Source organism: Carassius auratus, unplaced genomic scaffold, assembly GCF_003368295.1.
Source record: "Carassius auratus strain Wakin unplaced genomic scaffold, ASM336829v1 scaf_tig00034482, whole genome shotgun sequence".
Lineage (NCBI taxonomy): Eukaryota > Metazoa > Chordata > Actinopteri > Cypriniformes > Cyprinidae > Carassius > Carassius auratus.
The window spans coordinates 35,067-62,017 of NW_020526151.1; the positions used below are offsets into that span (position 1 = coordinate 35,067).

General features: G+C 35.6%; 1 protein-coding gene across 2 annotated transcripts; it reads left to right on the top strand.

Annotated features, from left to right (window-relative positions):
* Nucleotides 1-605: 605 nt before the first annotated feature.
* LOC113081468 (ankyrin repeat domain-containing protein SOWAHC-like) lies at nt 606-26,680 on the top strand. 2 transcript variants are annotated; one of them, XM_026253530.1, is made up of 13 exons: nt 606-878; nt 6,091-6,152; nt 7,008-7,247; nt 10,518-10,616; nt 13,296-13,352; nt 13,436-13,537; nt 13,679-13,691; nt 18,127-18,131; nt 21,621-21,707; nt 21,810-21,812; nt 23,091-23,163; nt 23,249-23,338; nt 25,692-26,680. In XM_026253530.1, exons 1-13 carry the CDS (start codon nt 755-757, stop codon nt 25,874-25,876), a joined length of 1,140 nt encoding a protein of 379 aa, XP_026109315.1. In that variant the 5' UTR covers nt 606-754; the 3' UTR covers nt 25,877-26,680. The 2 variants fall into 2 exon arrangements, with proteins under 2 accessions (XP_026109315.1, XP_026109316.1); XM_026253531.1 differs by having other exon boundaries at nt 10,521-10,616.
* The last annotated feature ends 271 nt before the right edge of the window (nt 26,681-26,951 follow it).

The following is a 26,951-nucleotide window of genomic DNA, read 5'->3' on the forward strand; positions in this document are numbered from 1 at the left end:
TGTCCTGGTAATAAAGAGCGAAAATAGCAACCTTTCGTGTTTTAGCATTTATGTGTATATCATATATGAAAAGCATTTTAGGGGCCCTTGGCTTTAGGGGGTCCAAGGCAGTCACCTACCTTTGCCTATGGTTAACTCTGCCTCTGTTTACCACGGTTGTGAATAACTCACAATGCCTCTGAAATTAGAAATTTACAGCAAAATACTGTATATTTGCTTTAAACCGCCACGTGACCCCAGAATACACTGCAGTTTACAGCAATATGCTGTATTATTAGAAAAACAGCCCATGGCTTTAAAATATTGCAATCTGTTTGTGTTTGATTTCCTACCCAAATCTTTATCATGTTACTCCATACTGAACAAAAGCTAAATAAGTCTGACTATAGTGCGGGTGAAGCGCGTGGCTAAGCGTCATCAAATGAGTGTCCAGAAGAGATTGTTGCGAAATGTTCAGTCACATCCAGTCATTAAACAATATATACACACACACACACACACACAGATATCCTTACTTATCCTTTATTAATTCTCTTTATTGGTCTCTTCAGAACACAAAGGGTTAACTGTAGGAGGTTCTGTTTGCAGAGAAGGGTGGAGTGAGTTTGGCCAGTCTGTGTGTGAACACTTTTTCCAGCATTGGCTTCTAGCAAAGCCATGTCTCAGCATCTTCGAGAAGAACCCGTGACGACTAACTTACATCACATTTATTGTAAAATATTGTAAAACATCTTGTTTCAGTTCCCTGTCAGAGATGGGCGAGATCAGTGAAGCGTCCTTGCTGGATTATATCTGTTCCTCTGGAGGAAAAGTCAAAAATTCTGATCTGTCCAAAGCATATAAGCATTTTATAAACCATAGCGATTTGCAGCTACGTGGTGAGTAAATAAAGTATATAATTTTTCACTTACGCCGTTCGAGCACTGCAAGCACGCGACACAATGCGCGCTCACATGCACAAACAACGTTTTGCGTTTAGAAACACAGCAAGCTCAACTGAATGAAACACAACGCGTGGGGTCTCGAGACTAATTTTGGTAAATTAATTTAATGAAATCGATTTTTTTATTTGACACGCGAACGAAACGCTCGAGGAGCGACGCAACTGACGCACGTGACAGAACGCGTTAGGTTAGAATACACTTTTAAATTAACGTTATGTCGAATTAAAAACTCGCTTCGCTTGAGGAATGTCTGTAACGTTTTTAGTTGATTAAAAACCTGTAAAGTAACTAACTGTGGCAATTAGATAAAAAAAAAAAAAAAAAACTTCCATCAGATAGAATTACACACAGCATTCTGTCATTTCCTTTTGCTCCCTCAGAAAGGGTCTCCACATTCCCAAACCATAACAGTTGAGCTCTAAATGCAATATTCACTTACTTGATTCATATCCCGGTATTTATCAAATGGTCATAGTGAATTGTGCAACACACTGAATGCAGTAATAACCGGAGTAAGCTGATATTCCGAATTCTGTAAATCTGAATAGCTAACACATCTGGCATTTGTTTGTATCTGTGCATTTCCAAATTACGATAAATCTGAGTGTTATTATGTATAGAAAGTTGTGAAAAGTTGAGCTATTGGGATTTGGCACAAGGAAGAGACTCTTTTCCTTGAATCTGAATATGACCTCATTTTTAATAATATTGGAATATTCCTGTCCCCTTGAACACATTCAGTATCTTATTTTGATAAATGCTGAGTTGATAATGCTGATTAATTCTTTTTTGATGGCTCAAATGAATCGTTTGTTGTTTTACCCTAATAGACTGATGTGTGTGGGCTGATAAATTGTCAAATATTTGATAATTTTTAGATTTACACCTCATTAATGCTCAGTTTCAGCACATTTATCGGTTGGTTGATGCACAGTTTATTTTCACAATTTATTTTTTTATTTTTTATTTGTGTGTGTGTTTATGTGTTCTCAGTATTGCTTCCCTGAATAATTTATAGATCTCAGCATCTGCCACTGAAAAACATATTGGTTGAACACTAGTGTTTTGTGTATGAACATTAATATTTAATTAATTAAAAAAAAAAATGAAATAGTGTAGCAAAGTGGGCCAAATTATCAAACATGATGTTCTCATAAGCCATTTAAATTGTAATTAAATTAGACGATGTTACATTTAATCCTACATGCATGTGTCAAACATGAATTTATGAAGCAATTATCTGTAATGGCTTTAATGCCCTGTCCAGCTGTGCTGGTACAGTTGTGTACAGAGGTTTCAAAATCTGCATTCATCTGGTACCATCTGACATCGCTAACCAATTATCATAATTATTTGTGATTACCACACCAGTCAGGCATGATGTGCTGTGTAATTCTGGAGTTAAAATGATTTTAGTCCTTTTTAGGGATGTTTTGATGAGATTTCAGGCAGTTGCTATATTCTGTGTGGGAAGATAGAGTCCTCATGTAGTTGGCAAGCAAAGACTAATAAATGTGCTCAGAAATGTAAACTGTGTGCCTCTGAGCACCCCGACAGGAATTCTGCGGGCTACAACTGTTAAGTGTTGACTTCCCTTATGGTTTCCTGTTGTCATCCCTGTCTTTTCCTCTGGCAGGAAAACGGAAAGGTTGTGTAGGGTACATTCTGTACTTAAAGATCTTAGTCCAGATAAATTTTCCCTGTTTGGCACAGTCCAGTTTAAGTGGCTCTCAACGTTTAACCCTTTATTCTCATTTTTAACCTATTTTATAAACAAGTTTTTGAAAGTTTATAATAAATATATGTATTATTATTTATTTATTTTTTTTACAAAAAACTGAACAAATGTAAAAATAAACAATAATAAAAATAAGAATATAATAAAAGGTAAAATAAAACATTTGAAATCAATCAATCTCTGCCAGTTCAGTAATACAGTGAGTAGGGGAGATGTAAAAATATAATTTAACAAAGACAAAATATTATAAAACTTTTTTTTTTTCAAATTATATAGCTAATTATACAAGTCTTTTGGTCCCTTGAGTGAGAGTGATTACATTTTTGGGTCAGTGGCAACTTAAAGATTGAAAAGCCCAGACTTAGACTATGCAATGCACTAAATATGTGTTGAGCCAATATGACATGTTTTTTTTTTATTTTATTTATATTTTTATGCTATTTTGAAAGATGAATACTTCAGAAAAATCTTGCATGTTGACCTTCAACAAAGTGGCTCAAAATCTAGAATCAACTGTCTGTTGCTGTGGCAACAAAATAACTATTTCACAGAAATGAAACCTTGGATCCAGTAAAACAGCATCTGCAAACAAGCCTGTGTGATAGAAAAATTTAACAGGACCACGTACAGTTAAAACTAAAGCAGCGGTTTTCAAACTGTGGGTCTCAAATCACCACAGAGGGGACATAAGTGGAAGAATGATGGTACATTCGTTTCATGTCAGAAATGTGAAATGTCTGTGTTCTCAGATTCAGTTCATGGTGTTCACATCTTGTTTACATATTTCTGACATGACGCATTACAGCAGCGCTTCCTGAACTCCCTCTCCTCACGGTCAGCAGTGCATGTAAAAAACAAACAGTCACCACCTGTGTAGTCTGATTCATGAACAAATGACTCTTAAGAGTCTGGATCAGTGTGATGAATCTCTTACTGAATGAACTCTGTCGGAGTGGCTACTGAATCAACATATGACTCACTTTGCATGTCATAGCTCATTGTGTCCCTATATTCACAATATTAATCAGCACCATTGCACCATCGATTTTTTTTTTTTTTTAAATGCATATTTGGTTTGAAAATGTGCGTAGGAATATATCAGCATCTACTGTGTAGTCCGAAAGTTGTAACAAATGACTCTTATGAGTTGGTTAATAACTGATTCAAACAAACTGACTGAATCAGTATGATGAATGTTATTTTGTATGAACTTCATCAGAGGGGCTACTGAATCATCATAGTACTCGCTAACTGAACTGGAAGTTCCATGACAAAGCTCATTATGTCAGTATAGGTATTCTTATTTGTGGCACAAATAAAGCAAATATATATTCTACTTAGGGAAATAGAATGAAACTGAAGGAGGGGAAATGTCTTCCTGGGATCTAAATAAAACTACAATCCAGCAGGAATGGTTGTTGAAAAGGCATATGAGGCTGCTCCCTCTCTGTTATTTAATAATTTTCTGTTCTGGTATGGTAACTCAAGCCAGCTTCTGGTTTCTCCCTGCTGTAGTCGGTCTGTGCTGAAGTGATGTTGCATAACCTCACAAACTCCCACAGATCAGGAATCGGAGTCCATTGTGTGTGCCAAACGTTAAACATCTAATATTTGAATCAGTTCGGGAGTTCGGAGCGGCTTCGCGGATCATTTGAATCAATTCGAGAGTTCGTAGAGGGTTCGCGAATCATTTGAGTCAGTTCGGGAGTTCGGAGCGGGTTCGCGAATCATTGAGTCAATTTGGGGATCGCAAATCATTTGAGTCAGTTTGGGAGTTCGGAGCGGCTTCGCGGATCATTTGAATCAATTCGAAAGTTTGGGTTCGCGAATCATCTGAGTCAGTTCGGGAGTTCGGAGCGGGATCGAGAATCTTTTGAATCAGTTCGGGAGTTCGTAGTTGGTTTGCAATTCATTTGAGTCAGTTCGGGAGTTCAAAGCGGGTTCGAGAATCATTTGAATCAGTTCGGGAGTTCGTAGCGGGTGGGCAAATCATTTGAGTCAGTTCGGGAGTTCAAAGAGGGTTCGCGAATCATTTGAGTCAATTTGGTGATCACGAATGATCATTTGAATCAGTTCGGGAGTTCAAAGCGGGTTCGCGAATCATTTGAGTCAATTTGGTGATCACGAATGATCATTTGAATCAGTTCGGGAGTTCAAAGCGGGTTCGCAAATCATTTGAGTCAATTTGGGGATCGCAAATCATTTGAATCAGTTCAGGAGTTCGTAGCGTGTTCGCGAATCATTTGAGTCAGTTTGGGAGCTCTGAGCGTGATTCATTTGAGTCAGTTCGGGAGTTCGGAGCTTGTTCGCGAATCATTTGAGTCAGTTTGGAAGTTTGAATGCAGTAATGCAATAGCTCTTTCTAAGGGTATTTTTTCCAAATCCTTTTGCACATTTTATTTATGTTCAGTAGTTCTTTCTAGCTCAAGCAAATCCACAAACTAATAAAAGGATTTATTATTAAGGTCGCCTGTTGACTGCTGTATAGAAAAAGCCCTTCAACATACTTGTTGTTACCTCAGGGGATGAGGGGAGTCATCAAAAAAAAAAAAAAACGGAAATAATTTTTTTTGTGTGGCTATAATAGAGTACCGACACCTCTTTTGGGCCACTTAAAGCACTGGTTCAAGGGTTAATTTTAATCACAGAAAACAGGTAATATTGTTTTTAGTAGTTTTGTTATTTTGTTGACAAAAATAACCCTTAGGCCATTCAAGGTGGAAATTAGTTTGTTTCTTCATCGCAAAAGATTTGGAGAAATGTAGCATTATATCACTCACTCACCAATGGATCCTCTGCAGTGAATGGGTGCCATCAGAATGAGAATTCAAACAGCTGATAAAAACATCACAATAATCCACAAGTAATCCACACAAATCCAATTATGGATTCGTTTCTTACAAACATGCAGCTTTGATATTCATTGATTGACTGGAGTCATGTAGATTACTTGTGGATTATTGTAATGTTTTTAATCAGCTGTTTGGACTCTGATTCTGGCGGCACCCATTCACTGCAGAGAATCCATTGGTGAGCAAGTGATGGAATGCTAAATATCTGTTACGATGAAAAAAACAAGCACAACTACATCTCAAAATGCAAAATGTAAATTTTGGGGTGAACTATTCCTTTTAAAGCTAATGCTAATTCTTTCATCTTTTACACAAAAGAAAAAAGTGCATTTACAAAAAGTAACTAATTTTGTGTTCCACAGAATAAAGCCTCTAGCCTATGATATGCTTTGGGATTTCTTCTAATGTTGAGTTTTGGCTTACAAAGGAAAGAACGAATGCAAGGTCATATTGTAAATGTAACCTTTCTTTTAAGATACATTTGGAAAACATGTTGTGAAAAAAATGTTTGCCAGCACATACTCATGACACTTTAATCTCCCTTTTTTCTTTCCAGCCAAATACAGAGAAGAGTTCAAACTCGTCATTGATAGAATTGCAGTGGGGAAATCTGAAAATGTGAGTACATGTGTTGTCAAATCATTATTGCAGAGTTTAAATGAATTAACTCATCGTTCAGTCTCAATACGATCACATTTTATTCCCTGTCCCTGAAGAATATTCGCAACAGGTTTCTATTCCCACAGTGACTCATTATTTACTCTGTGACTGGGATAGGCTTCACTTTCTCAGGTTTATGCTATAACCACACCCTTATGATTTAAGATCATTGTCCCACATGCGTACTTTCCCTTGAAATGAGATCACTTTCAGTCTATTCTGAACTGTAATCCATTGTTTTCCATCCATACGCTGCCATTCATAAATTTGGGGTCAGTAAGAATTGTAGTGATTTTGCAGGGTATCTCTTGTACTCACAAAGAATGCATTTATTTGATCAAAAATTAAGTCAAATATTGTGAGAAATTATTACAATTTTGAATAACTGTTTTCTGTTTGCATATATTTTAAAATGTAATTTATTCCTATGATGCAAAGCTGAATTTTCAGCATCATAACTCCAGTCTTCAGTGTCACATGATCTTCAGAAATCATTCTAATATGCTGATTTTCTGCTCTAGAAAAAGATTTTCTTATCTATGTTGAAAACGTTTTTCTGCTTTATATTCTTGTGTAAACTGAGATCAATTCTTTCTTTTTTTGAGATAGAAATGGGAATCATTTGTAACCATATCTTTAATGTCACTTTTGATCAGTTTAATGTATTGATGATACAGTATATAAAAATAAAAATTTCTTTTAGAAAAACACTTATGTTTATATAATTCTGTTAAATGTAGTCATAAACCATTTATTTTTTGTTTTAGATTTTTATATAACAGTATAAAGGTAATGGTTCCTTTTTAATTTTAGGGGGAGAAATATCTTGTCCTCAAGAAGAAGTATAGACAGCAAATGCAAGATCAAGAGCCTGGCTCTGGAAAGGAAGGACAATCAATCAAGCAGTTTCATCCAAACACACAAAATGATCTCCAGGTCTCCAATCCAGGGCAGAACCGTAACCCAACAGCTCAGAAACCAGCACTGGTGGGCTGGTGCTCAGGACCCATGATTACAGTCACAGAGGCAACAGAACCGACCTATACAGATAATGTGAGTGATTGATTATGATAGCTCTGCTTTACTCTTAATCAGAATCAGCTTTATTCACCAAGTGTACACAAACAAACAAGGAATTTGTTGTGGTTTTTAAAAAAAGCCCTTGGTACATACGTGCATATATACATATATACATATCATATATTCATATCTGACATGAGAACAGAAACAGGTTGTGTCCGGGGTGAGACAGGTCTGTGATGATGTTACCTGCCCGTTTCTTCACTCTGGAGTTGTACAAGTCCTGAAGATTGTGCAGGTGGACACAAATGTGATTCTTTCTGCTGTCCTAACAGACCACTGCAGTCTTCTTACATCTGATTTGCTGGCTGACCCAAACCAGACAGTTACAGAGGAGCACAGAACCGACTCACTAACAGCCCAATAAAACTGTGTCCTATGCGCCTGTGGCAGGTTGAACTTTTTCAGTTGATGAAGGATGTATAACTTCTGCTGAGCCTTTTTCATGATGTAGTCAAAGTGAGCATCCCACTTCAGGTCCTGAGAGATTGTGGTTCCCAGGAATCTGAATGACTCCACTGCAGCTACAGTGATGTCCATGATGGTGAGTGGGGGGAGAGCAGGGGGTTTCTCCTGAAGTCCACTATCGTCTCCACAGGTTTGAGCATGTTCTTGGATGAGGCCGATGACTGTAGTGGCATCTGCAAGTTTCAGGAGTTTGAAAGAGGGGTCTTTAGAGGTGTAGAGGGAGAATAGCAGTGGGGAGAGAACGCAGCCCTGAGGAGCTCCGGTGCTAATGGTGCAGGTGTTGGATGTGAGTTTTCCCGGCGTCTCTAGCCACTGCCTGTCTGTCAGGAAGTTGGTGATCCACTGACAGATGGAGGTGGGCATTGAGAGCTGGGTCAGTTTATTCTGAAGGGGGTCCGGGATGATGGTGTTGAAAGCACAGCTGAAGTCCACACACAAGATCTTTGCACAAGTCCCTAATTTGTCCAGATGTTGCAGGATGTAGTGCAGTCCCATATTGCCTCCATCATCCATAGACATCCATAGACCTTTATTGTTTTTTTGTAAGCAAACAGCAAGGGTCCAGTAATGTCCTGTGGGCCAACACCATTCTCTTACATGAATTCATCACCACAGATGTTAAAACGATAGGTCTGTAGTCATTAAGTCCTGAGATTTTTTGGTTTCTGGGTACAGAAAAGTCATTTTTTGTGCGGGTGAGTTGTAGTTCGTGTGATTTATTTTCAAGGAAGCAGAGATTCGTAAGATGAATACTCGGCAGCAGAGTCCTAAAACCAGGATGTTGGAATTTCACAAGCGTACAGCGTGCTTCCCTCACTTGCGACGCCTTTAGTGCTTGTATAGGAACACAGCTCCTCCGATTAAAATGTTTAGTAAAATGTCTGAATGTTCCTACGTTGGCAAAAAGTTATCTGTGCTAGTCCTTATGTCCAAGAGTTTTTTTCTAGTAAAGCTGATCGGAGAAATGATGCTTAAGAAAGGATAAACAAACAAAAACAGTAAAAGTACCAAGGAAGATGTGTGGAGATGTTTACTTGTAGATTATTGTGATGTTTTATGAGCTGTCTCATTCCGACGGCACCCATTCACTGCAGAAGATCCATTGATGAGTAAGATCTTTTTTCATTTTTGGGTTGACTGTTTCTTTAAGAGGAGTTTGCAAGTAAACCAGTTTTGTCACATCCATGTTATCAAACATGACGCATCTTGACATCTTGTGATTTTAAAAAATAAAAAAAACATAAGAAGAAATGAGCTGACGAGGAATCTGAAATCTGAGTAATGCCTAGCATGATATATTCTCATCAACTAGTGTAAAACTCTTGTGAATTTCAGGTCACTATTAATCATTTTCCAGGATATCACCCAGAGTCAGATGTTTTTGCTAAATGATTTCTAGCTGGATTACAGAAGCAGCTGGTGATCAGAGAAATCTTGTCAAAAGCAGATAACATAGTGTTTCAGTTGCCTTCCCCTTAGCTGGAGGACTTCAGCCGTTAAAAACGTTATTTTGAACTTTGCATATTGAAACTTCCAGCAAGGGAGAGTATAGTGGGCATGTAAATTTTCATTTTTGGAATGACTCATTGCTGCTGTTTTTTTATTAATTTTTTTGCTTGGTTTTAAGATAATCTTCACTTATCTTTGAATCCTTGAAGGATTTTTGGATCATAGAAGTTTTTGAGGTTTGCATCTCTGTGTGCCGGCCTTGACAAAAACCTCACACAGAAGATCTGTGTACAATGTCATGTGTTAAAGTGTCTCAGCACAACATTAACATGACTTTTATTGGCAAGCATAACTGTTAGTGCAAATCTGTGATGGTCTTATGATTTCAATGTGAAAATTTTTATATTTCTCTATAAAGGTAAATATCATAAACATATCCATTGAGTCCCTATTACAAAAATTTGTGAGCTGATGATAGGGTTATTATAGTTAGCTAAAAGTATTATTATTATTATTTTTTATTGAAGTAAAACTAAAATAAAATGTATTAAGTATTTGATTGAACAATTAGAAATGATGCCAAAACTGAAATAGATTTAAGTTGAAGCACTAAAAGTACTAACTGGGAAAAAACTTAAATTTATATACATTTTATATATACATATAAAATTAAGAAATCTAATAAAAATGCAAAAAAATGCAATTCAATCTAAAAATTTAAAGTGAAAAAATTGAAACCAATTCTGAGTCTTTAATATGAGAATGTTATGTTCAAAGAAAAACTCAAATGTCTTATTTCTTAAGGAATTAGTTTAAGCTGAAGCACTAAAACTAACTACTAGCAAATGTTTTTATAAAAGAATTAAGCACATGACAAAACTACTAGAATTAAACTAAAAATAAAATGAAACCTGAAAATAAATTTATTTCAAAATCTTAATATAAACTTTGATAGTAAATTGTACTAAAATAATACTGGTTGCCGATTGGCAGTTTTCAGCCACACATTGAGTTCAGCTCAACATAGAGTTCAACACATAATAGTGTGGGTTTCCTGTCAGCGCTTATTTCAGCCAACTTTGTCTAGAAAACCGTTAAACAGAAATAGCCTATAATATGAAAGTAGCTGCATGAAAACACAATCTTCCTGTAGTTAAGTTTTTCTGATCTCTGTATAAAGAATGCATATCCATCCATGTATGTCTGTGAGAATGTGTTTGGCCCATTGATCTGCTGTTTTGTCAGCATCAGCTGATTGAAGTGCAGTGGAGAGATCCTTACTATTTGATCTTAGTGAAGTGTAACTTCTGCTTTTCTTGTGATTAGCAGGCCGACAGCACCCTCTCACCGCCAGACGAGGAGAAACCAGACGAGCTTTCAGCTTCAGACAGAGAAGATGAACTCGACAAGGATTCAGGGTCAAAGGTTAGAGTCAAGTAGCTTGAGTAACCTCATCTGTTTTTTTTCTTCTCGTTTCTTTTGATCACACACTTTTTTAAATGTTTGTGTTAAAACACATTTTCATGATTTCATGAAAGCACTAAACATTGAAGGGTCAATGACATTTCTGTATGTATCAGTTTACACACTTAAAAAAAAAAAACATAACCAAAGCATTTCGTACAGACAATGACTTTACCTTATTTGATTTAACAGTATTAAAATATCCGAAATAAAATTTATTTTGCGCTTAAAATTAACATGTCTAAGAGATTTACAGTCCAGATAGAAAAAAATAAATAAAGAAAAACAAAAGATATTATATTATAACATAATATTATTATATAAATATTATTATATTAAATAATATAGTGTTCTAATATTTAAAATAAGATTAATTAAAATGGAAATTGTATAAAAAAAAATTGTAAAAAACAAATTATAAAGTAATTTGGCATATTTTAAAAAATGATGTATTTACCAATCAATGCACTCACCCTGCTAATTATGTTTCAAGACCTATATATCTATAGTAAAAAAATAAAAATAAAAGTCTTAAAAAATATTAATGTATTCAAAAATAACAGATGAAGCTGTTTTATTTTAAAACTAAAAAGTTACAAAATGTTAAAATAAAAAAATTTAAAAGCTAAATTAATGTACATTTTATGTAGTCACCATGCATAAACAGGAAATGACATCACAGGGAACCCCACTGTCGACCCTCAAGACTGTGCCAAGCCTTTTTTAATACTGCTTATCAATCTGTAAACCCCCAAGAAAACTTCATAATAAAAAAATATGTTTGCAAAATCTTTTAGGTAAAGATTATTAAAAAAAATTCAATATGTTGTGACTTTATATTTGATTATTACACCACTTCAGAACTTTAGGTGATAATTGTTATCTTAAGGTAACACGGAAAACCAGCATCAACACATACGGTAGATTACATTAAAATAAAAATATTGTACATGCATTTGAAACTTTTTTTTGTTTAAAGCTTTTTCCTTACGATTGTCGTATTATTTGTCATTGCTCTTATTTGTACATTCTAATAATTCACCCAAAAGCTGACAATAATTAAAGAGGGCTCGCAAACTAGCTTCTCAAATTATATCTATAATGTTAGGACTAACCAAAAGGTGGCGCCAGAATAAATAGCTGGATTTTTGAGAGGCTTTATTTCAGCCAGGGGTGACAGCATGGATGACACTTTCATTTGCATTTGAATGAGACTTTCTATTCTTGTGCAAAACAGCAACATGCTCCACCTCATTATAGAGAAAATGATCATCTGTGCCCTCCGAACATTTGTATGCAGATCAGTCTGAGATGAGGCTTGTTAAAGGCCAGTGGCATCATGTTGGAACATGGGATTTTATGCTTGATTTTAATCCTTTTTATTAAATGTTTTATGTAATATATATATTCACACACTAAAGTAATATAAATGTATATTTTTGTATAAAATTTTAATTTTAAAGCTTTCTCTTTCAACTGCACTGCTCGCAAACTGTTTAAGTGGAAGAGATTCACACGTAATAGCTCTTCACACCGAAAGCTGTTTCCAAAAAGTCATAAAAAAGCGTCTATTCCTATATAAGAATTATTCATGTGATGCATTGAAACTGAAATCATCTGCATAACACCACATGTTTAATATTTTACAATGCGGCTAATCTCTTTCGTTGACGTGTTTGGGTTTCACTACTATTTATTTGTTACGTCTGGTTGATTTTCACATGGAAAAAAATAACTTTGCATGCAATTATTCGGTCAAATTTGTTTCAAAGGGAAATCTGTCTGACTTAGTTCCTATTTAAGCACATGTAAACAAATATTGCATGCAGTCTTTAGGAAAAGAGACCTTGTTAGTTTAGCCTATATGAAAGAGTGCAAGTGTTTTCCCACTGTCCGCTCGTACACTCAAAGGCTGTCCGGAGATCAATTAACCATCACGTGCACTGCAAAAATGACTCAACCGCTCCATTTTCCCTCACATTAATCAGCCTGACTGACACTGTGGTACATAACGAGAAATTGACCGTCGCTTTGGCTCTCATAATGGTTCTTCTGGTAAAATGGTGTACGATTTAATAACACAAAGGCATAGTTAGAGCAATTTGGTGCTCATTGGAGCTATTACTTCACCTCTGTGTGGTTTTAAACATTTTGTAACCTGCGACTTGAGGGCAAATTGGAGGAATTATCCTTTGCTTTAGCGATCTCCCATTTCAACGAGCTGATTTATTGTGCTTTTGAGGTAAACATCCCTGGAAGTTTTGTTTCTGGTATTCGGTGTGAGTACTGACAAACAGAGCAGCATTACGGGGGTTTCCTGTATTCGCTGTGTTGACTGCATCTTCGCTGGGGTCCGTTTATGTTTATGTGTGCTCTGAGGACTTTGTGGTCTGTTTACATTGTTTATTTGCCACCAGAGTACGTTCGTTCTTCACAGCGCTGGGTTCCCCTCCACTCATTCCACAACTGTAGAACAGGAAGAGGAAATGCATGACTGCAAACCACAACGCCCACTCTAGTGTGTCACTTTATTTACGCTACTCTCTAGTTTCAGACTGACTCCTTCTAGCTCCAGGTGATTCTGACAGGTGGTTTTGTGACTGATTTTGTGAATCATATCGTATCCTGTTCCTTTCCCAGAGTGAATCCGAGCAGGATGAGGAGTGTGGAGGCAGTTTGGGATCCACCGCTGTGGCTGTGAGTGTAATGGCGCATAACTCATCAGTGTAAAAATTAGATTTCAGGGTAATATTGCTAACGTAAAGGACTTTTCTTGATAGCTGGATCCTCTTGAGAAAGAGTGGATCTTCTCAGCAGCAAGTGGCAAACTGTCTCACCTTACTCAGCTCCTGAAACAAGACTCTTCCCTGGCCAATAAAAAGGTAGGAAGAGCTCATATATCATCAGTATATACTGCATTAAGTGTCCAAATGAATGTTAGTAGACTGCCTGCGTCTCAACCCATAAATTCAGTTTTAATAATTACATGTTATTTATTTTTTTACATGCTCGGAACAAACCAGGACTTCACCTCAGTAAGTCTGCAACCAATCATGCAACACTGCGCTTATAGTACAAGTTATACGTTTGGAGATGTATGACTGAATTAATATTTCTGATAATTATTAAAAACCTCAGCATAAGATCGAAACGAATTTTGGTAACACGTTGATTTCTTTACAAAACTACATTTTAATAATTGAAAATAAATTATTAATGATATTAAATTCTACTATATTCATAAATAATTTAGTAATGTACTATATTAATAAATCATTATATTAAAGGGGTCATATGATGCGATTTCAAGTTTTTCTTTCTCTTTGGTGTGTTACAAGCTGATTGTGCATAGATAAGATCCCTGCAGTGGCAAAGACTAAAGTCTCAAATCCAGACACGCTTCTACATATCTATGTCACTATGTGGAAATATTTGTGTAATGCCGCCCAAATGTTTACCCAAAGAAAGAAGGCTGGTTTCAGTAACAGTAAGTGTTGAAGCAGTCATGTCAGGGAGATGCTGTGTGTATCGAGGCGAAAGCAAAAGCACTTTATTTGACCTTCTGAAAGTAGATGCATTTAGGGATATTTAAGATTACTTACAACAGAACAGCAACGCATTTTTTGGACGATCGTTTCATGAACCTAGGAGAAGAGGTCATTCTGACTTTGCTATGATAATCTGGCACTTTTGAATCATGCTACAACAATCTGCAGCTTCTGTTTTGTTATTAGTTTAAGTATTTGCTATTGACTGTTCAAATGTCGTGTGTGTGTTTGTGTGTGTGAGAGAGAGCGAGAGAGACAGTCACACAGTGGAGTCCGCTGTCTTAACCGTCCGTGGCTTGTGTAATGCAAACACATACGAGCTTCATCACTGTGTCTGTCAGGTGACTCTGTTCCCCTTTCAGGCTTGAACTGATGGTTAAACTAAGGACGTTATTAACTGTCTTTACATTTATTTAGAAAGATGAAGCTTGCGATTATGGAAAGGGGAGTTACATTTCTGATCAGTACTTGCGGTGTTCGGCCAATCACAATGCACTAGGTCAGTTGGCCAATCAGAGCAGACTGCGCTTGTCGGAAGGAGGTATGCATTTGAGAGAGGCGGGGCACAATAATCTACAGTATTTGTTTTTTTAATTTTTAAAGCATTTTAACATATTCTGTAACACCAAATACTCCAAATAATGATCTTTAAAAAAGCATCATATGGCCCATTTAAAATATTATTTAAATAAATTAATAAAGATAAATTTAATAATATATATAAATAAATATCCCTTATATATACCCTATATTAATTCCTTGAATACTGTTTTAAAAGTATCCCGGGATGTAGCTTGTGACATTGATTGAGAGGATTGGTTTAAAAGAATGTCATTAATTAATCACTAAACAAACCTCATACCTTCCATTTGTGAAAATTGATTGTTGTATTAACTTTACTAATCTTCTGAAAATTTCCAATGTATAAAAATGTCAAATTAAAGGAGCAGATGTTTTCATCATTCAAAACCTCTAAAAGTCATGAATGAAAAAATGTCCACTTAACTTGGCTCTCATTTTGTTATTGTGTAACTTCATTAATGGATTTCTTTCTCTCTCTCTTTCTCTCATTTCTTTTCCTATTTGACTTCAAAAAGGGGGTAAGTAAAATATTTTCTTTTTTTTCAGTTTAATGGGGAAACTAGTTTACCGAGTCAAGATCTCATGCTTGGCTGCATTCTCACTCAAAACAGCATGTTAGTATTTTGTTGAAAAAGCTAGTTAACAGAATACCTACAATATTTTTTTGTTGTTCATTTTGAGTTCCTCTGTCTTTTTAAAGCATTATTATGTTTCAGGTCATTAGTAGTGATAACTGAGTCCATTACAGCACATGTAAATGTTTGCCAGCGACGTTCATGATGTTAGAGTTCTGCACCGCTGATTCCATGTGGCTCCTGACCTTTCACAGTTTCCACTCTTGTACCCAGGTGTAACACAGACCAAAGAGCAAAGCTCAACCCCGATCATGCGTTTCAAAGGCTTATTTTCAGAAGGATTATGAAAGATAGCTTTTTAGCTCCTTCACCCCCCAAAAACAAGCTCAAATCCTTTTATTAGTCCCCTCTGTGCGCTTAAGAGCTTTGAGCCGGTGTTTGTGGTCCCTGCCTGGGCTGGAGTTCTCACACTGTCCCGTGTCAGACCACCTTCTAAGAACCTCTAAGCCCTTCGCCTTCCCCGCGCAGACAAGATACAGCGACGGCCATTGAAGTGCGGGAAAGATTAGGGCTCACCTCAAAGACTTCAACCACTTAAAGATAATCTGAAAGTAATAGAGCAGGCTGGGATTAATTGGAGAACAATCTCTGCCATGTCCCCAGGAAGGTGGTAAGTCTGACCCCCATGTGGCTTTGATGCCCCCCTTCCTGAACCAGGACGGCGTGCCCAGTAACCACCTCTCTTCAGTTTGGTACAGTTCAAGAGATGACGGTTTAAGAGGTCATTTAACAGCTTTCCCAGGCGTTTTACTCTGTAAAAAAAATCATATGTTGAGGAAATTCAAAAACTTCAGGCAATGAGCATCAACTTGGTTGGTCTGTGCTTTCATTAAATATAAGATACAGGTTATATAAACTCAGAATTAATGTTTTTAAATTGTAGCTCCTCATTCAATCAGTGTGTATTTTAAATTAATAGAAGTAATAGTGGTGCAGAATTGTCTTACTTTGTCTAACTTACGTATCAAAATGTTGCCAATCCAAAAATACAGATAAATATATATAATAATACTTACTTTTGCACTCTAAAGAAAGCATGTACTGAAATAGATGAAATCTCACTGAAGAGAATCACTCTAATGGTGACTTGAGACATACATTTTATTACAAAATATAACCAAAAAGCTAAAAATATCAGTTCTTTCTGAATAACAAATATTTGTCAGTAAGTTGGATGTATTTATCTTTTTCAAGGATGCTCATTTTTTTGCTGTCCTGGATCTTTTCTGCCACCTCTGTTGTTTAAGTCTTAAGTTTAAGTAGTTAAGCTTCGCCTTTAGCCTCTCAGTCGCTAAAGTTACACATCACCCCGAGCCCGTAACCCGACACAACGCGCATTATCTCTGTTTTCCTTTCACACGTTGGGGGAAAATTCCAAGTGAAGCTCTCACAGTGAAGCCCATAAATAAACAGCCACGATCTCAGATGCAACGCAAACACTCTTTGCTTTGAGCCACTCGAGCAGGACCGCTCGCTTTCTGACCGCAAATGAGATAAAGGAGCTAATCTACTTCAAGAGAAATCAAAGATTAACTGGTGTGACGTCATTTTGAACAAAATCGGTTCATTTCATGAGAGTCCTGCACATGACGTGGATATTAAGAATTTGTTCCCTCATTTTATTCATTTGTTCCATTGTTTTATTAAATTGTGGCATTGTTGCTCTGATTCATTACCTTGATTTGAATTAATTAAAACTAGGGAACAAATTAGTTCAAGGTGATTTACTAACAGGGTTTAAGTCTTAATTCATTCTTCCACACATTAAGATCAAAAAAGGTCTTAAAAGCTGCGGTAGGGAACTTTTGACGCTCTAGCGGTTAATAAACAGAACTGCTTGCGTCTTGCGGAAGAACATCGTAGCCGGAACTACTTCTCTCTGTTTATGTCTATGAAGAATCACAAAGGTACTGGGTTACTCCGCCGCGGTAACCCCGAAGCAATCTAAAATAGTCCGAATATAAACACTTATTATAGGTGCACCCTAGTGATTCAGGACAAGCTAAAAACACGGTTTGGAAAATGGATTAATTGTGTACTCGCTTATTATATACATTTTTCTACAATTTGAACACAAACAAAGTTACGGACCGCAGCTCTGATTGTTTTTTACCGGGAGCGGATGACTTTCTGCAAATGACAATAGGACCACTGAGAGGAGCCAGAGGAGCTTGATTTTTACACAGATTATCTCTCTCATATTCTACTGTCAGGACATAATGACAGGTTTAACAAATATGTAAAAAATATATATTTACAAAAGTTCCCTACTGCACCTTTAAATCAGAGCAGAAATCAATAAATTCAAAGTCATTTCATGTTGCGTACTCTACAAAAATATTAATGTTTTGCTTAGTATTTTTATTTTGTTTTCCAAAACAAATATTTAAACATCCTAAACGTCTTGTTTTCTGAAAACAATTAAGACAAAATTAAGTGACTTTATGCTGAAAACAATAATAAACATCTGTCAATATGGAAAGTTGATTTAATTCATTTTTTTCTTAGCCTGTTGGCAGATATTTGTTCTTGTTTTATTCATAAACATTTTACTTCTCAAGTAAATCTGTTGATTTAAGAATCCTTATTCATTTGTACTAGAAAACAAACAAAATTACTGATGAAGAACATCACTTTTTTGTGATCAAGTTTGATCAAAGGGTACAGTGAAACAGATCTATTCAAGTCTTATGTATTTATTTTTTTGGTTTGTTTATAAGGTCAATTAAGAAATGTAATGTTTGTCAAATTAATTAAATGTAATGGAGATGTGTTGGAAGTTGATTTTTCAAACTTTGAAGCATTTCTAATTCAAGACATGTTGATTTTGAAAATATATTGATGTAATGTGTTCCATGTAATTTATCCCTTAAATTTTTAAAAACGTCAAACGTTTTGAATTTACCATTATAAAATCTGCAAACTCAAACTAAAATGAAGGAACAGATTCTACAATATTGACGATTTTTTTGCCTGTTGAAATTAGCTGAAATATCTTCAATATGAACACACAGTACTGTTCGATAACATTATTCTCAGGTATTTCGTGAAGAATGAAACAAACTTTGGTGTACAAAGGTGTAAATCTGTGCTCATCTCTGTCTCTTTCTCTCTTTCTGCACCATGTCGTCTTTTCCCGATGTATCCTGGACTTCCTCCATCCTCTCCTCAGTTTGTGAGTACATCATTTATCCATCGCTCTTCTTTAAAAGCCGCAGTGAATATGTCTCTGTTGTGCTGCAATGGTAGTCGTCCCAAAGGTGCTATTTGGTTAGTGAGAGCTGAGGGTTCCCCGCCAGGCCAAAACAGGAACCAGAGGAACAAGGGTAAGAGACGTCACATCCTGTTGGCCGTCATCCATCAAGCCGAGCCTCCATGAGACCTGTCGTGCTGTCAGTCAAGCATGTGTGCCAGCCAATCCATCTCAAGGGTGCGACAGCCCAAACAATAGAGCGGCTGATAGGGAAACCAGACTTCATCAATCACAATATGTCCTGTGGGCAGGACTGGAAACACCTACAGGAGACAGGACCCTCCCGTAGTACAGAACACATGCTTAAGAGGACACTGTAGTGGACATATGAAGGATACTGTGTACAGATGAATAGTATGCAGTATGCATGTGTAGATTTCAGACATTGTTGGCATGTGACTTTAGTCATTAAGTTGGGTCTAGTTGGGTCTAGTTCTGTAATTAAATATTATTCTAAGAAATTAATGTTTCTTGAGCAGCAAATCAGAATATTAGAATGATTTCTGAAGAATCATGTGACACTGAAGACTGGAGGAGTGATGCTGAAAATACAGCTCTGATCACACAGGAATACATTACATTTTAACATTTATATTCAAATAAATAGCTATTATATTTCTAATATTTCACAATAAAACTGCATTTTTACAAATAAATGCAGCCTTGGTGAGCAGAAGAGACTTCTTTCAAAAACATTCTAAATCAAGTTATTAATTTTGAGCCCGTTGCATTGTGGGATGCAATATTTGGAAATTCTATTCCAAACATAGCCATGTTATGCCACTAAAAGCATTCTAGTATGCCATATTGTTGTCACATGACCTCATTTTGTTTGTTTTAAGGAGTGGCATCCTATTCTTGCAATCATCTCAGGATTTTTTTTTTTGTGTGTGTTTTTAGTGTAGTTTTGTGTAGAAATGTCTTAACTCTAATCAGTCTGAATTAGTAATTGACAAATTGATGCAAAACATTATTTATTAATTGAAATCATATCAGCTGATAAACTTTCACAATGCATTCAAATGAGTGAAATAAATTAAATAATGTAGATCAGAACTGTATTTTATTATTTGATGCATATGAATTTCTCTACAAAACAAAAACAAAAAAATCAGTTTCATTTATGCATTCATTCATTACGTTTTTTTTTTTCATTTACTACTTTCAGTCGTTTTTAAGAGTATTGAGAGGTTTGGTTTAACATTCCAGGAACAGAAAAATTCTGTGTTAAATAATGTTGTTCAGAAAGGCATTTTATTCATCGTGAAAATTGAGATGTGATTTAGTATTTAGTTTTTTCCCCCTCACTCACATGACCCTTCTTGAAACAGTTCAAATGAGGATAAGTCTTATTTGGTCTTTCTTTTCTCTTTAGAATAACATGCACTAAAAAGTTTGCAGAGTACATCCACATAAAGTGGCTTGATCCAGTGCCGTCTTGAAGAGTCCTGTCGCTCAGGCTGGGGTCAATAGCTTTCCCTTCTTCTCTGTTTTTCGTGTTTGAGCGCAGGGCATTGAGAAGCTCCAGCATCCATGTGCATATGTGAGCTAGTGTGTGGTGCATGGCCACTTTTCCTCTTGACAGGCCTTGTCAACAGGCTGATTCCTGGGTGGGTCCTTCATCAGAGGGTCATACCAACATCATCAATCTTGCACCTCGTGACAGGCCTGCGCTCCCCCGGTAGTGCGTGCACTGGTTTGTTGTTTTGTAATTAGAGCGCTATTAGATGGCAGGAAACCGTCCCCTCCACACCCTCTGTGCACAGCTGGGGCCCGCTGGCAGCCTATGGGACCCACGGGCCGCTCCACAGCGTGGCGTTAGGGGGGTGGGGATCTCGCTAGTGTGAGAGAATGAGCACGCAGTGTGTAAATGATGTATTACAAGATGAATCAGATGGCTTGACGATTGTGTACTAGCTCAGAGAAGCTGCTCAAACAAGCAATATGAGGATTCAGATCAACTGTGCTGCCCAAAAGTCTGAGACCACACTCTTTGGATTTAGACAGGAAATTATAAGTTTAAGATTCAAGTTTTGCAATTGTGAAAAAATGTATAACAGTTTGATGAATTATTTAAAAAAATGCTTAAATACATTTTCAAAAAAATTTTCAAAATGAAATTAAAACTATGAAATAACATGAATGCAAGTGTGATAATTACGTTGTGACCAACAAAAATGTTCAACCAAACATCTCAAACAATTTTGTTGTATAAAAAAAGTATGAATAAAGTCTAATAAAAATATTAAAATAAAATAATAAATACATACATATTATAATAAAGATAATAAATGTTATAATGAATATAATATTTGAAGGAGTACTTCAGATTCTGCACAATTGCTTGATTTAAATATAATAAATGATAAAAAACATTTGTGAGTTAATGAATGTAATAAGATAAATAAATATAATAAAATAAAGTAAATAATACATATAATGGAAATGCAAGTACAAATATTAAGTATTCTGCACAGTTTCTAGGTTAAATGTATTAAAAACATTTAATAATAATTAAATGAAAGAATGGATAAATTAATAAAGTAAAAATAAATAAATATGCAAATAAATTATATTGTAATTAAAAATGTTATCTGAAGAATTAATGTTAAGTGTTCTGCACAATTTCTAGGTCAAATGAATTAAACGCATTTAAACAAATTAATAAAAGAATGAATGTATAAAAAAGTTAAGACTATTCAAATAAATTTAAGAATAAATATGAAAATAAAATAATAATATAATAAAAAATACTATTTGAAGAATAAATATTAATGTATAAATTTAATAAAAATAAATAACTTTTTTTAAAAATAGTCCATGGCTCATACTTTGTATAGGAGGATGCTATTTCAATGATGTTATTTTAATGTAAATGTGTCTATATATCGTGTGTATTTACATTTATATATATATTTTAGTATTGGAATGTTTCAATCTCTTCCAGACAGCGCTGCACTGGGCTGCCAAACACGGTAAAGAAGACATGACCACAATGTTGGCAGAAGCAGGGGCTGACGTCAATACAAAAGCAGTACGCACTTCATAAATCAATTATTTCTTTTGTCAAATCCATATATGCCTAAACTCAAATGCATTTACTAATCATATTTTGGTGTCTCTTTTTCTCTCACAGCATGTAAGTACTCCTCACCTTCCATTCACTCTGGATGTGACAGCATGCCTGGGTTAATGTTTCTCACCCGAAAGTGTCCGCTTCTGACATAACTCCTGTGAAAGGGTATGCGGGTGCCCAGCTGTGCAAATGAAGCCGGGCACTGTTTGAGAATGTCTGTTCATAAATCAAACTCTGTCATGTTAACAGCGTCCCTTAAACAATGTCTTCATGTATTCCATCAGCAGGCTCAGAGCAAAGCAATTTCACTCAATTACCAGGCAATTATGATTCTGTCATTAGATTTTGTTGCTGTAACCTCAGTTAATTTGTGTCCCGTCTTTCTCTCCCCCTCTTCTCTTCTTTCTGTCACTCTCTGATTCTGTTGTGTTATGTTTTTATGATTTGGACATGGGCACTGTATAATGACATGGGTATGACACAGGTATTAAAAGGAGAGGGTGACTTATGAGGACATAACCCATGTCCCCATTTTTCAAAACGCTTATAAATCATACAGAATGAGTTTTTTTGAGAAAGTAAAAATGCACAAAGTTTCCTGTGAGGGTTAGGGTTAGGTGTAGGGCCATAGAATATACAGTTCGTACAGTATAACAACCATTACGCCTATGGGATTTCCCCACTTTTCACAAAAAACAAACGTGTGTGTGTGAGAATAATGTCATGCAAAAAATGTAAAATATATTTTCAGATATGTAATATTTTTGAATGTATAATATATATTTGTATTTAAGTTAAATATTTAATTAATTTATATTTAATTAAATAGTTTTGTTTAATGCAATGTATTTATATATTTGTGTGTATATATGTACATGTTACGGAAATGATAATTTTTAAATAGGTTTAATTGTCATGACAATAGTGTCACAAAAAAAATCTAAAATACATTTTAGCATGACTAATTTTATGTAAAATATTTTTAATGTAAAATGTATTTTGTATTTAATTTAATACAACATATGCATGTATTTATATATGCGTGTGCCGTGTGTGTATATGTATGTGTAACAGTAACGACAATTATTAAATGGGCTTAATAGTCATAAATAATGTCACAGTGCAAAAGATGTAAAATATATTTTAACATACATAACAGTTTTACTACATGTAAAATATTTGTAAATGTAAAATATTATGTAATAAATTAAATATTTTTGTAGAATTTAATTTAATAACATTTTTATTTATAAATATTTTTTATTTGATTCTTTTGATTATGAGATGAATTATTATCTGCTTTTGACACTTTTTGTGATATTCTGTATTTTATTCTCACAGGGGTACACACCTTTACACATAGCAGCGCTGCACAGGCATCGACATATATTTGACCTGCTGGTCAGGACATATGGTTAGCATTCATTGTTTTATTTTATTTTATTTTAAACTATTAAGTTGGTTAATTTAATATTACTGAAATTTGAACATGTTCACAGGAGCAAATGAGCATTTGCGGGACTACAGCGGCCACATAGCATATCATTACCTCAGTGTACGGGAAACACAATTAGAAGACCATGAGCTATGTGAGTAAAACTCAATTCTTGTTTTTGTGCATAAATGCAATATAGCATGCGTGTGTTTAGTCCATTCAGACATGTGGCACATGTGGAAAGAGCAGCACTGAAGATTAGGGCTGCATGATTAATCGAATGTGATTGTCAAGCACATTTTGCTAGTAAAGCCGGTTCTGTAATCAGCAGTAAATCATCATCACATGCTTTCAGATGGAGCAGCATTTAGTACAAAGAGCCATAGTTCACTGACAAGCTACGGAAAAAAATTGTAGATGATTTTATTGCATGATTATGAAATCAATCGCGATAATGACAGCTGTTTGCGTAGCTTCTCAGTGAAGTACGGCTCTGTGTAGTAAAAGAAAATGAAATGAAATGAAAATGAATACTACATTTTATAACGTTTTTACTCTAATGAGGTTTTTAAATCTGAAGTATCCCTGTACATTCTTACAATGCAAACACCCTTAGGCATGTAAACGGTTATTTTTTTTTTATGTCAGGAATTTCCCCTACTCCCCGGAATTTTCTCCTGCTTTGAATACCTTTATTTACCTTGTACAGTTATTCGTTGTTTATATAATTTTGTTATAGTGTTTTTATTCGTAATTCGGCGCTAAGTCCAAATGTTTCAGCAATGATTTCATTAACAGCATTCATTGTAAAACAGGTAATGATTTAAAAGGTGGTTAAATTAATTATTATTTTAGCATACAATATTTTACATGGAAATGGTAATGCTAATAAATGTATTTTCGGGATCTTGGAGAGTCTGAAATAGATGTTCTCAATCAGGACATTAAAAATATACACATCATAATTTATTCAGAGTAATAACTTACTGTATACAGAACGGATTTAAAGACATTTAAAGGCTTTATTTCCAAGATAGTAAATTAAGATTATCATTTCAGTATATAGAAATATTAACAGATGCTATTGTATTATTCACTGTAATATATTCAAATCCCTTTCTGATACTAATACGTTCATGTTTAATAATTCCTTAATAATTATGTTAATAAAGAAATAAGGTATATGTTTGTGTTGGATCAGTTACCTGTATCGTCAGTGGTGAGTGACTCAATGGTGCTCTCTGCTGGTGGGGATAAGTAAGATCGAACTCTTTCGTTGGCTTTAATTCCTGTTGGCAGTTTAGAATGAGTTGAGCGATCCAGTCATATATAGATCAGTGCACGCAACATATTTCATAGTATTCTTAGTGGTGATAACGGCACTGTATTATAAATATAATTTATTTTATTATAAAATCATAAGAAGAAGAACTCCAATAAACCATATATTGTCATAGTCATCTGTTTATTAGTCACGTTGAATCAATGAAAGCAGTTAAATTGTATTTTTATCATAGACAGTAAAAGAAATGGACACAGCGACCCTATTGGAACTCAACTGAGACAAGTGAAGCCTATTTTTAGCACTTCTGTTTCTGACGCGCAGACTAAAACTTAGCTTGACGACGTCAGCAACCTGTCTGACAGATGTAAATCTTCTAGTAGCTGTGCGTGCAAACTGCCATCGTTAATCTTGCAGAGACGGCGAGCTTGAGCGGGGAGTTCTTTGGCGTGAGTGAGCAGGAGTAAGTATTCTGATTAATTATTTTGTATAGTATTTTAAAATGTAACGCCAGTACGCCATATTAAATTAATTGCCCGTGAGCTTCTCCTCCTGTCTGTACGGTAATGCGACAGAGAGTCGAGTGGTTATGACGCAATCATTAGCCTATTTTTACAAAAACTGTTTCTACAGGGCCATAATGTAACATAGAAGGTAATCGAGCCCTTTATACATTGTCGTGTATCCTTAGAAATAAATAATGGACAAATTGAGTCTTTAAACGCCTCAGATGTAAAGTTATACACTGTCAAAGTGACGCCAAAATGAATGCAAAGTCAATGGGATGCTAACGCAAGTGAAGTTCTGCTACAAGCCGACTTCAACTTCCGGTCGACTTCCTTGCCGCCTGATTTTTATTCATCTGCAGCGGCAGGCATTTCCTGGGTTTCTTCTTCTGGGCATATTTGTATGTTCAGCGTGAGAGCGCCCTCTGGTCTTCGGATTGAGATTTACTGCTGATCACAGAACCGTGCTTCACTGAAAGATATGCATGAAAATCAAAGGTTCTGTCGAACTATGATTACGATTTCATTTAAGTTAATCGTGCAGCCCTACTGAAGATGATTTCCATATTAGCCAAGCATGTTGTTTCTCTGAATCTACACGGGGTGCTTCATGGATAAATTTGGGACGGTTTGCCTTCACCCTATTCGTCCTTCCAGCATGTTATTTCATGCACAGTGTGGTCTTCTTCTAAACACTGATTTGATGTTTGTTCTTCAAGCTGAAGTCAGCGAGTGCCACAGTCTAACCCAGGCTGGCGAGCGCAGAAACAGGAAGATCACCTCAATATTTCACTCCATGAAGAAGTGGGGTTCAGCAGAGGAGCTGGCGGCCGTACCGGAGGAGAGGACTGTTGCTCATCAGCTCATGCTGCCTGCGTTTAGGCCCAGAAAGTTCTCACGGTAGACTATGTGAAGTCCAAAGATCTTCAGTATCGCTTTAGTGCCACGTGAATAGTTTACAGATGAAAATGCACTTTGCTGCTTTTTTCACACAAATAGTATGATGTAGTTGTATTCACATTTAAGTAGCTTCTTAGCTCAATAATTAGCATTTGTAATGTTATGCCACAGCAGTGTGTGTGATGTCTTTTTTCTCTGCTAAAGGTTTACAGTTTTTATTAAGCAATGAAAAGGCATTTTAAAATACCTGTACATCATATGATCCCAAGATTTTACAAGAACTCAGTTTCACTAAATATGTCAATGCTAAAATTCTATCTTGAATAGAGACCAACTTCAGCTTTTATTTGCCTTATATTCACCCTACATAAGATGCCTACATATATATATATATATATATATATATATATATATATATATATATATATATATATATATAATTTTTTTTTGTTGTTGTTGTTTTTTGTTTTTTGTCCACACACGAACACATATGTAACAGCCAACAATATCGAAAATGTATGATAAAATTCCTTTGAAACAATCTGCCCTATTCTCCATTATTTCACTTTGAAATATTCAAATATAATTTTATGGAATTTAAATGCTCTGCACAAGCCTTTACTTTTATTCTTTTCTTTTCCATTAATGTCTTTGTATGTTTTTAGCAAATGTCTGTTGCATTCCAAAGGATGGCGTTGAGTAAATCTTCTAGTTTGTGCCTTACACCAAAATTCTTTCCTGTTACCTGAGTGTTTATTTTCATAATGTAATTTATGTTAAATATATAATAAACTGTACTGTGTGTAAAGAGTGTAAAGATCCTTTTTTTACCTATATTTTACCTTTCCTCCAGGCGCTCACTCTTTCATCACTCTTCTGGATCACCCTAACAAGATCACACTCTATCAGATCTTCCACCTCCACCTCACTGTCCCCTGGCTTACACCTTCACAGCGAAGCTCCTTGGTTCTTTCTCCTCTCCTTTGATGCCGCTTGTCAATGAGTTCCCCAGATGGAGCAAATATGGGCCCTAGCGACCCTCCGTAATGTCCTGAGCCCTTAATTCCAGTTTAGTTGCA

Excerpts from the sequence above, each read along its gene's own strand:
- LOC113081468 (XM_026253530.1), top strand. The coding sequence starts at position 755 with ATGGGCGAGATCAGTGAAGCGTCCTTGCTGGATTATATCTGTTCCTCT. Across the intron at positions 23,164-23,248 it reads CCTGCTGGTCAGGACATATG|GAGCAAATGAGCATTTGCGG; the intron begins GTTAGCATTCAT and ends ACATGTTCACAG. Across the intron at positions 23,339-25,691 it reads ATTAGAAGACCATGAGCTAT|CTGAAGTCAGCGAGTGCCAC; the intron begins GTGAGTAAAACT and ends TTGTTCTTCAAG.